This window comes from Corvus brachyrhynchos, unplaced genomic scaffold (assembly GCF_000691975.1).
Source record: "Corvus brachyrhynchos isolate BGI_N302 unplaced genomic scaffold, ASM69197v1 scaffold26, whole genome shotgun sequence".
NCBI lineage: Eukaryota > Metazoa > Chordata > Aves > Passeriformes > Corvidae > Corvus > Corvus brachyrhynchos.
In genome coordinates, this window is record NW_008239324.1 from 14,124,371 (window position 1) to 14,135,817 (window position 11,447).

The 11,447-nt window shown below is 41.9% G+C and overlaps 2 protein-coding genes across 6 annotated transcripts in view; one reads left to right on the top strand and one right to left on the bottom strand.

The window, feature by feature from the left end:
* TDRD12 (tudor domain containing 12) overlaps positions 1-9,917 on the top strand; it is a 56,652-nt gene extending 46,735 nt beyond the window's left edge. Inside the window, exons 27-29 of one of the 5 annotated variants that reach the window (XR_001864194.1) lie at positions 2-1,049; positions 1,233-1,508; positions 9,503-9,917. The gene's annotated coding sequence lies outside the window, so the exon portion shown is untranslated. Of the gene's footprint in view, position 1; positions 1,050-1,232; positions 6,763-9,502 lie in introns of those variants that run through there. The other 4 variants (XR_001864197.1, XR_001864195.1, XR_001864196.1 and 1 more) reach the window with 4 other exon arrangements.
* VAT1L (vesicle amine transport 1 like) overlaps positions 4,271-11,447 on the bottom strand; it is a 51,241-nt gene continuing 44,064 nt past the window's right edge. The window contains exons 7-8 of the mRNA XM_008638821.2: positions 8,984-9,067; positions 4,271-7,115 (exon numbers count right to left, since the gene is read on the bottom strand). Coding sequence (XP_008637043.1) covers positions 7,017-7,115; positions 8,984-9,067 — 183 coding nt within the window. The 3' untranslated portion in view covers positions 4,271-7,016. The remainder of the gene's footprint in view (positions 7,116-8,983; positions 9,068-11,447) is intronic.

Below are 11,447 nucleotides of genomic sequence, written 5' to 3' on the forward strand. Positions count from 1 at the left end.
GGTTCATTAGTGAACAGAACACTGTAATGACTTTATCCACTGCTGACATGTTGAACAAAACACAGATCAAAGATCTCATATGAATCATATTATGTATGCTTTATTAAGTTAAACCACAACCTCAGGGAATGTGCTGCAAGAAATACAGTATTGAAATGAGCCATGTAATATGTGAATGGTGAGAACTGGCAAGAGTAAGTGTGGTGCAGGACAGCCAGTGGCATCCAGCACGTTTGGGTGAGTGGTTCCAGATTGATCGTTCAAGTGAGACCTTAAAGATGATTCCCTCTGTCAATCTCCTGTCCTGTGCCTGTGCTGAGCCTGGGCACTGCCCTTTCTAGTGCCACCCTGCACAAACACACCACTGCTCTGTGGGTTCAGCATCCCCTGGCAATCAGACTTCAGGATGGCACTCATTTTTACAGCCCACTATGCAACACCATTTCCCAGCTGATCTTCAGATGGAGCAACCTCAGCTCTACTCACCAGGTGAGGACGAGCCAGAAGGGCTGGATCTGCAGCCTCCTCTGAATCCAGGCACTTGCTGGGTTTGGGGGTCACTTCTTTCCCTGGGATGCCCTTACCAGAGGCAATTATTCAAATGTACATGGAGAGAATGATCAAGAAAATAGCAGAAAATTCTTACAATGGCCACATTCAGTGTTGGTTCATGCTCTGAGTTACCTGATGGGAAAGCAAGGAAAATTTAGATTATTGTCTCTCAAATCCTTGTATTTGTATGGAGTTTTCCTGTCTGGGCCTTAGCAGAGGGCATTCAGAACATGATTCTGTGCATGTCCTTTGCTTTGGAGCAGGTATGATATGAGACACAGCTGTGAGCCATGCAGGGAAAGCTTCCAGCTCAGCTGCTGTTAATTAGGATTCCGCTATTAATTTGGTAAATTGAGAATTAAATGCCTAAGAACCATAAGTCCTTAAACCAAATGGCAGTATTATGGCAATGGACAAATAATTTCATTTTTCCTTTCTACAGCAGAAATGGTTCAGAAACTCAAAGGGATGCTTTTGTACAAGCAAAGAGATACTTGGTGAGTCACAGGAGACTTGGTTGGGGTTTTTTTTGGGTTTTTTTTTACAGAGGGAAAATATTTCTAATATGAAATGCAGACACTAGAAGGAAAAAACAGCAGCAGAGAAACAGAAAAATAATCTGTCAAATCAAACTGATTTAGAAAAACATTTCACTTATCATCATCTCTCTTCTGTGTTAGCAACAGAAGAAATGTTTTCTCCTAGAAGCCTCTGGAAAACATCATGGATCTACCAGGGCTCCAGGCCACAGAATGCCTGTCACAACAGAAGATACCCCAGTGACCACTCAGCAAACTTTGCACACCAGCATTTACAAATGTTTGTTTATTATCTTATCACCTGGCTGGCCCAAGGAGAGAAATCCTTATCACAGATAATGCATCCAGCATCTGTGCCATCTCACTGTGTTCTTCCAAGGCAGGAAGATGCTGCATCATGTCCTGCTGCACGACACGGTGAGCCCCAGCTCTCCATGGGGGAAATGTATTTACACAGATTACCCAGCAGACAGGCACAACAGGATTTGTACTGCAACCTGCAGCTTGTCAGGGAGATGATGTTTGGCAGGGACACAGCCAATGTCTGGCAGAACATAGCACGTTTCCAGCTCTGGCAGAGGCAAAGGCAGAGGTGCTTCCAGCAGGGAGCAGGAGGATGGAGCAGGACTGGCAGAGCCCCTGGGCTGGGCAGGAGGGGCAGATTGCAGGAGCTGTGGGCATGGGAGGCCCAGGTGCTTCACACCTGTGGTTCTAAGAGCAAACCTGCCCCAGAGAAATGCTCACCTTCTACCCCCCAACCCCTCAGCACTCACAGTAAAACAGGCTTTCCTTCAGCACTTTTCCCAGTTCTTTTGGGCTAAATGTAGCACCTCAGCCTGGTCCCTGTGCAAGAAAAAGCAGCTCTTCCAGACAGATCAAAGCCCTCCTCATCTGTGAAGGAAAAGAAGCAAGTCCCCACAGCTGAAGCCCTCCCTCAGCCAGAGACCTCATACCCCAAACCACAACCCTCTGCCCCTTTCAGTAACTGGGAGCTGCTGGTCCTAAACTAACAAGTGTCAGTGGCATCTCTAAATTGAATCCCATTTAATCCCTGGCTGCCCAGTTTGAATGGTGGTATCTGTATCAAGCATTAAACACCATGAGGCTTCAGAAGCTGAAAGAGTAGAGTCTTCCTTTGATTTTTTAGATTATGCTTTAGTTGAGACGGTTTCAAAGCTTTTACCAGCTATGCAGGCTTTTCCTTCCTACATGAAAGCTGATCTTACATGATGGCAGGTGTAGGAGCTTTTAAGAGACAGGACAATCACTATGAAGGCTGTCAATGCTTGTTCCTTCCCTTTTTTTCCTCGTCTTGCCCAAAATGCCTGCACTTCCCATAAGTGAGAAGAAAGGTTTCTATATGTGAAGGGTTAATCCAGATGTGATAAGTCCACCTGGAATTTCTCTGTCACTCCCTGAGGGGGATGAAAGTGGACTTGACCCATATTCTTCAGAAGGTAAAAAATTAATTTTCCAGAGAATAACAATGATGATTGAGTATTGCAGGGACTCTGGAACCCCTTCAGAGAAGGGCTGGGACCTGTTCCAAACACACACATGAATCAACAGAAAACATGCTTCAAATGCTACTCCATCATTACTCTTGGGCAGAGATACACAATTCAGTTTTTTTTTCCTACATTCGTCCTCTAACTCTTCCTCACCTGCACTGTTCTCCCAGCACCTTCCAGTTCCTGCCCAGTGCTGATGGGGAGGTGACAGAGCCAGGCCAGGCAAACTCAGGAGCAATGGCTGGCACCATCAATCTGCAGGGCTGCACTGTGCAGATAAAGCAACACTCGCAGCCACGCTCCAACCTCTCACAGGAGAACACGGGGATGTTTGCCTAGGTGTCACAAATGACTTGGGAGAAAGGTGCTTAGAGTGTGTGGATTGTTCTGGCTCTTTCTGCAGTGGAACAAAGCACTGGTTCACATCAGGGGACCCCAGTGCTGCTGGGGGAGAAACTCCCGCACAGTTCTGGGGCTGGGCGGGTGTGCTGGCAATTGGAGCCAAACTAGGAGAATCTTTCCTGACAAAACCCAGTCAGGAGGAACCAGTGAGCTCACAAAAAATGAGAGGGGAAGCACAAAATGGAAGATGAGGTGAGAACCAGGGATACTGAGGATCCAAGGTGGATTTTTGCATTTCATGCAGATGGTGCACAAAGGCAACCTGCCACATCCTGCTCTGTGGTAGAGTGTGTGTGGTAGAGTGCCACAGGGCACTGCAGATGGCACAGTGGGAAAGCTGGTAAAGGCAGAGCTTTAGTGGTAATCACAGAGAATTTGCAAAAGGCTATGGCTGTTTGCTTTCAGCCTCATACTGACCCTGTGATTAGGGATGCACTGATCATTATTTGCTTATTAAGGCTTGAAAACAGAGGGCAGAAATTTACTCTGCTCCTCTACACACTCGGCAGCTTTCCTATGAGCTTTGAGATTATAGAGCAGATTTGGTAACTACTGAAGTGAGAGCTTCCAGGAACATCACAGGCTTTGGAGTGTGTCCTTCGTGACTGGAATGAACCAAAGCCAACACTCCCTCTTTGTTTAGATATTAAAATGAAGTTCATTCACTTCTTTCCCTCATGCAGGGAGACCTTTAAAGCCATATACTCAAGTAAAGACTGGAGATGACTGTAGGCTTTGGTAACCATCACCAGTTCTTCCAAAGACATGGAGCCCTGGGTTAAGACCAAGGCCCAGGAGAGTGGGATTCAAAACTCAGTCATGTCCTCCTGCTTTCTATAAGCTAATCTGGTGATGACTGCTTTGGTTTCTATTTTAAGATTATTCCATTAGAGAATTCTAATTTCTGGAAGGAGTTGTTTCTCTGAGGATCACTTGTATGGCAGTCTAGTCCTAAAGTTCTGGAAACTAGTTTCTCTTCATATCAAAATACACTTCCCTAAATACTTAGTGAAAGATGTTTCTTTAATGTTTTGAATTTCCTAGACTGTGACATTCAAAATTTTACATCTACATTGTTAATGTTCTGTAAAGCAGCAAGCAGCAGTTTTAATAACCTCGATTTACTCTGTAATAGACAAAATAAATTCTTTGTATATCCCACAGTGACCAAAATGGAAAATAAGACCTCAAATTTTCCTCTTAAGCAGTTCCAAGTTAGTTCCCTAATGTGACCATAATACTAGAATAAAACATAGAGGCCAAGGATAATGCTATGCTCAACATTTTATTTATATTTTTGTGTAAACATAATTTGCTTTTTGCTTTGTAGGCACAATATAACAAAAGCTCTAAAGCAACAAATACAATTAAACAGTGTTTCAGTTCACTTCAATCAGGCTTAAGTTAAAGAAGCTTTCACAGTTCCTTTAAGGCAAATTGAGAAATAATTGGTTTCACTTGAAGAAACTACCCAATTGTCTCAGAGTTGTTTAAACAACACTGTCAGTAGTAAGCACAAACCTTCATTTCTGCTACAGTAAGACTTGGTCAGTGACAAGCCTTGGCTTCACCAGTTTGAACAGCACCACCTCCACCCCTTCCAGCGTGATACTACTGCTTGTGGTCTCCTGAAAGGTGCTTAGGGCTTGTGGGCCAAATTCTGCTAGCACACATCCTGCTTCCAGAATGGATGCCTGGAAAACTTCCATTCATTTCAGTAGCAACCTCCCTACATGCCATATTGATACCAGCAAAACACAGAGCAGAGTTTGGCTTGCTGATGGTCACACTCAGCTATGTTGCACCCAGGTACTTCCAGAAGTATTCCTTTGTACTCACTGCAATTACCTGATATTCTGCTGATCAGAAAATGGCCCTAAAATTGGTATGAATTAGCATGAAGAGTATTTTTTGCCTTGCTAACAAAACCAGAAGGAACTAGCCAAAATTATGTGATTGTTGTCCCTGTGGTGTCTGTGGCCATGACCAAGATCACCCATACTTGTCTTGCAGGGTAATTTAGAAGTAGAGCCCACCAGACTGTGGTTTAGAACAGAAGAATGGGTTTGCTATTCTGCTTGCCCTACTAATTTAAGGCCTTGAGAATGCCACTTACTGCCAGCTCGAAGGTCACCAGCAATATTGCTCACTTTGGCGTCAAATCAAAATTCCTAGTTATGTTAAGGTCTGTTGCAGGACAACATCATTACACTAGCTGCAAAACAAAATTGGGCATGTTTCCTACTGCTGTCAGCTGATGAGTCATGAAAACTTAATGGCCCTACTTAAAAGTCCAACTGGCAAGCCCAATAAATGGAAAACTCTCACTGAATACATATTTTCTTCTGTGGATAAAGTCCCTGTTTGGGCCTGAAATGGCACTGGAAGTGTAGGCAAGCTTGACAAGAACCTCAACTAAAATGAAGAGAAAAAAATGAAGTTCTGGTTGGATTAATAGTTCAAAAGCTTTTTGGCATTTTTCTCCACAGTTGTTTCTTGCTGTTATTTTTGAATTTGTTCAACCCAAGGGAAACTCCTTCAGAATGAACCATCTACACAAGTATCTGACAGTGATTTCATGAGTACAGTGTAAAGAGATGGACATTAATACTCAGGCAGCATAACCAAACAAACAGAAAAAACGTAATGAGACTCTTGTAAAACCACACATAAAAGTCATCCTGACCCAGAAGTGCTCTCACACTGAGAAAAGCCTGAGAAGCCCACCCTTTTCATTTTTCTGTATTAATTTTTAACTTCTATCACAACATGCTACTTGTAGATTTAGGTGAACAACTAGTCATGTCTGGGTAAATACTTCCTTTCTAAAAGAATATTAATTTGAAGCTGTAGGCATTATGCAAGGTCTCTGCCAGTCCTTCAACATTTCTACTGTACATGACTGCAGTATAATTTCAAAAAAACTGTTTTAACAAGACAGTTGAGGACCTGAGTAGCTGCTGTTTGGACATGTGAAGGATGTGGAAAAAAGATTTACTTTTTTCATGTTTAAATATAGTTTCCACTAGTGGGAGGTAGATAAAATTAGCTGGTCTTTGAATACTTGATCCTGTAAATAATTATAAATATAACTGTACAAATGGAGCAGAGCTTTTGATAGAACAACTCACCTAGATAAAAGTTATCGCTGTGCATGATTTATGGTGGGATTAAGGCCAAACCTCATTTTTTACAGGGTTAACTTCTGCAGGAGTTCAGCTCCAGCCTGACAGTTGACCACACATTAGCGATTTCAGAGCAATAAACTCCATTATCAAATTTCTTTCCACATCCTGATAAGTGATCCTTACCAATGCTACTTAAAAATGATATTTCAAATTGGTTTGAATTTGACATACGAGTCAATGTGTCCTTACCAGAAGATGTTGATCAAAGGCTCTCAATTAATGATTTCTTGCACAATTTCAGATTCCATGATTCTAGATGAGGTACTTTTGAAAAGGAAGATAGGATTCCTTGTGAAATTATGAAGTATGACTGAGGAAAATGAAAAGTCATCTTTGTTGCAACTTTTATTTGTGGTTCATTAAAGAAAAATTGTTTTAACACCGAAAGTCCAGAAATATAAAATTATCCCTCCAGTTACCAGAATCTTTCAGACAGCAAGTGGGGATTTTTTTTTACTGTTTCCAACTTGGAAAAAAAGCCCAAACCTCCCAAATAACTTTATGCAAGATGTTGGAATTTGCATGAGAAAGATGTCCATCTAAAATTACACAGTAAGTTAATAAGGCTTTCAAACAAGAACAGAAAAATCCATGGGACTCCTACAGGGAAACTGGGTATTACACAGAAATGTTGTAATACTGCACTGAATGAGAATGGCACTTGAGTTCAAAACAACAATGATCAACAGCTCATAGCTCAGCTGACTGCAAACAAATACAACACACACTGTACTACAGCATTTGTTCACTGATGCACAGAAGAGACTTCCCAGTCTTGTTCCCTTCTCCTTCACAACTCCTCCTGCCTCCCCCACCTCTGGCTGCTACTGGATGAAGGGCATGCGCTCCTTGTTCTCATTGTCCCCTTCGTGGTCCTCTTCCTCCTCTCCAGCCTCGCTCGTCTCCGTGCTGTCATTGGCCATCTGCACCATGAAAGACGAAGGACATCAGAGCACCTTTCTCACCCTTTGATTCCTCCTTATTTCAGTTTGGTTCATTTGACAAAGCGACTTTGGAAACTCAAGAAGACAGGGTTGCCACACGAAAATCAGCATTCTGTCTGTGCAAAGCCTTTGCTGGCACTACACCACTTCCAGCTAAACCTGCAAGCTGTTCCCCCACAGCTCACAGCTCTATTTCCTAACAGAAAGCTGCTTGTAGGACAGCTGCACACGTGGACTCTGCTCTGTGCACTTACTGATAGTAAGGTTCTCAGATAGGAAACACAGCTGAGTAGGAAGTTTACAGAATGTGGGACCTCTGGTTTACAGCTCCTGTATCTGCTCTTCCAGGAGCAGGTAAATGCATGGCCCCATCTGAGGCACAGTGTGGAAAACTCAGGGGGCGATTTCCTTTCTTTTGTAAACTAAAACCCCAGTGAAACTTTACAGAGCAGTGGATATGTAGATACTGGCAGAATACACCCACGACAGAGTGCAGATCCCAGATCATACAGGAGTGGGAAGAAACCGCATTTTCATATTTTACTGGAGATGCCTGCACAGGCAGTAGGCAATTGCAGAAATCAATTAATTCAGACCAGCATTTAAGGCGTACACTGTGGGGTTTTTTCACATGGAAATATTTATTACAAGCTGTGTAAAGGTGCAGGACCCTCCAGCACTTCACCCTGTCAGTGTGACAGGTCTGTGGAGGCACAAGAGTCTGGTTCACTGGATGGGGGTAGTGTTTAACAGCACAGATTAGTGTGACTGGATTCTCTCACACACCCACGTTACCTCTCGTAGGACACAAGTATTAGCTTACAACTGCTTCAAAACCAAATAAGCAAGGGACCCATTTACTTTTAAAAGAGAAATGCAGTGATGTTCCTTCCTTGTTTGCTTACTAACCTCTGCTGGAAATAAAAATCTCAAACACAACCAGATTTTTATGCAGAAAAGCATTGCTCTGAAGTTACCCATATTTTTGAGTTAACACCCTTTCATAAAAGTGTACTGTTCCACATGTTCTTAAAGCCTTCCTTTTCCTTGCAGAGATTTTGTATGAGATTTGGGGTGCTTTTAGAGCAAGAGCTTAACTGTAAGTCCAGGTTCTTTTCTGTTCTTTTGAAATGGGAGATATCTCAGGTCTGAAAGTGAACTTCATACATCAGTACTGATTTAAAGTCAGTTTTGCATTACCTTCTTTACTGCTCTTTCCTATACCACCAGTGAATGCTCAGGCATGAGCCCGGCTTTCATTTACCACTCTCTCTGAAAGGTTTCTGTACCATGTTAGCATGTGCTCCAATAAGTGCTCCAAATCCAGTGCTCCATCACTGCTATCTTCCTTCAGGACATTTCTAGAAATATTTACATATTATACTTCATGTATTACAAAACCCAGTAAACTAAATTCCTACCAAAAGTGCACTCTAACTTTAGTGTGGGAATCAGAAAGCACTTCTATGTTTGCACATTAAAGTAATATTGACTGGGTTTTTTCCTGTTGAATCCACTTATTCATTCAGGAATTTTTTAGTGTGAGAAATGTCTGTTTGTTTTCCATCACAAGGACAGAAAGACACATGGCAGTTTTACCCAGATCCAACACTTGCAGGCACATTTTTGGAGAAGGAGATAGCCATTCAGTATAGAATAGTAACTACTGGCACTTCAGGAAGTACATTACACTTTGAGTTAAATACACAAATTATGGTTACTGGTGGTATTTGGGTGCTTTGGATTTAGAAGAAATTGGTGTCAAAACAGCATTGCAAAGGACAGAAGTCACTGCCAGGCTGTACTGTGCCTGGCTGTACATCATGTCTGCAGTGCTTTGCACTCACCAGGGGAGTGGGTGCTTTCTCCACATCCAGAATGAGTTTGCCTATATTTCCTCGGTCATGGATTCTCTGCATGGCCTCCTTCACCTGAAAGAAAGATCACTATTGATAATTTTCAGTGACACCCTAGGAGAAGCCTGAATCCCTCCCTTCCAAAACCAGCAATATGTTTAAGGCGTGCTATGTGCAAGGTCACTCAAAGAGCTGCTTGAGAAAAGACTGATAGTTAAACATTTTTTTAGTGAATTTGTAAGGCCTGGCTTTTGCACTGTGTTTGCCAAAATGGGATGTGAGTCCTGAAGTCAGTCTCTGAACAGCATAACATGTCCATACCATTAATGCAGAACCAAAGTGATGGATAGCTGAGGTGCAGAGAGAAATACAGGCTCAGGGAGGTAATCCTAGAAGGTTGTCCATTGCATTTTATCTTTGCAGAATATTTATCAAGACATCCTACTTTCACTGAAAGTATGAAATGTTTTTCTAATTGACCTATGATATCTTTCAATTAATTTCTTACAGGTTACCACAGAGGAAATGCCGTGTCCAGGCAATGGCTGTGATCAATGCAATACTGCAGGTCCTGCTGCCTAAGCAAACATTTATTTCTTTCTTCGTCTCACTTTTTTTTAGCAACTGTTAAATAAGTGGTGTCCTACTGATACCACCAAGACCATCTGTTTAACAGCTGGCTGCAATTAGCAGTGAGAAAGGCACAAGAACCTCTTCTTTCAAGTGCACTGGAGAGAAGCTTATTTTGATGTATGATGTTTCAGAACTCAAGAGACCTCATTGTTGATGAATTGAATTTGTGTGTGTGTTGCACTGAATGTGTAATATGCAGCACACAGACCACTGTTGAGTCACTGGCACAGGCTGCCCACAGAAGCTGTGGCTGCCCCATCCCTGGAAGTGTCCAAGGCCAGGTTGGACAGGGCTTGGAGCAACCTGGGATTCTGGAAGGTTCCCTGTCCATGGCAGGGGGTTGGAACTGGATGAGCTTTAAGGTCTCTTCCAATCTATGATTCTATAAATCACTGAAAATTGGAAGATGTCAAGAGTTTCCTCACTTTCACAGTGGGAAACTTCAGGAACTGAAAATGTGCCCATAAAGGCTGTTCCATATCCTCATCACAGTGCTCTTTGCCAGCATAACAGGGTTGGTCAAGACAAAAATGAGTTTTATGTTAATAGGATTTAGCACCTGTGACATAGTTCTGTTGAATATTTTAAGAATAATGGCACGTAAGTTTGAAAGAAAATGTTGAGTTGGGACCTGAGGAGTCCCACAGTACATTTAAAAGCCTGAATTGGGGTCCAGGCCCCCAAAATAGTCCCTGAATGTCTAATACAGAAGGAGTTATGTGATTTTAAAGGTAATACAACATTCAACTTCCAATTAAATTTAATGGATGCTGGGCACAGCACAAAATGTCTTTCCCATCTGTTGGCCTTACTTGGGAAGCTGACTGCAGTGAACTCAGTATTACTCCTTGAGTTTTGCAGAGATGTTCCCTCAATTATTAAATACCGGACTTAAGAAAAATTCTATTAGAACAAAAGAAAAATTGCACTGCAAACACAATGACTTTCTAATTTAGGGCATTATTGTAAATTCACCTCAGAAAACACAATCTTATGAATCCCACTGGATAGCAGGCTGACCTCTAAATGTAGTCCACAAAATCACAATACCTTTTATGAAGCTACCTTAGAGCATAAACAACACCCAACTATCCTGTCAGACTAGTTCTGTACTATGGATACTAGTCCTTTAAGAATATCCAACAAAGATGCTGGAGAAGCAGCAGCTGTATAATTTTTTATGGCTGTTATTAACCAAATCAAGCTTTTAGGAGGTTACAGCACAGCATAAATAATTGGAGAAATAAAGAATTGGAGAAATCAGCAAACACACTTGCCCATCCAATGAAATTTATAACCAGAACATCATGTGGAAAGCAGGGTATGCAACATTTATTTTAATTTGCACCATATCATATTTAGCAAGGCAAATTTGAGAAAATGTGCTTTCCCTGCTTTTTTCACATACACAATATCAAATTTTAAGCCCCTGGAGAAAGGTTCAGGAGTTGTTTCCAAGACACTTGTAAGTAACTTGCAAATGCAAACAGCAGGCAGAGGCAAAGGGAACAATAAAACTTATAACAATAATAGTGGCTATGGAATCCAGATGGAGCTATTAAAATATATAAAAACATTGAAAAGAATTTGAAGAGCTGATACAACATCTGTGCCTTTTAGTGTTATTTGCAACTTACCTATCCAGTCAGTCACATTCTGTACTAGTGCAATGCCATTCAGCACACGATGTCTGAGTTGAGAGACCATGAGCTATTTTAGAAATGAGTAATTTTTATGTTTATGGCTGCTAACAGTCCACTTGTTCAACCAAGACTGCAACTACTTGTTTCCCAAGGTGCCTGACTATTAAAACCATTCCCTC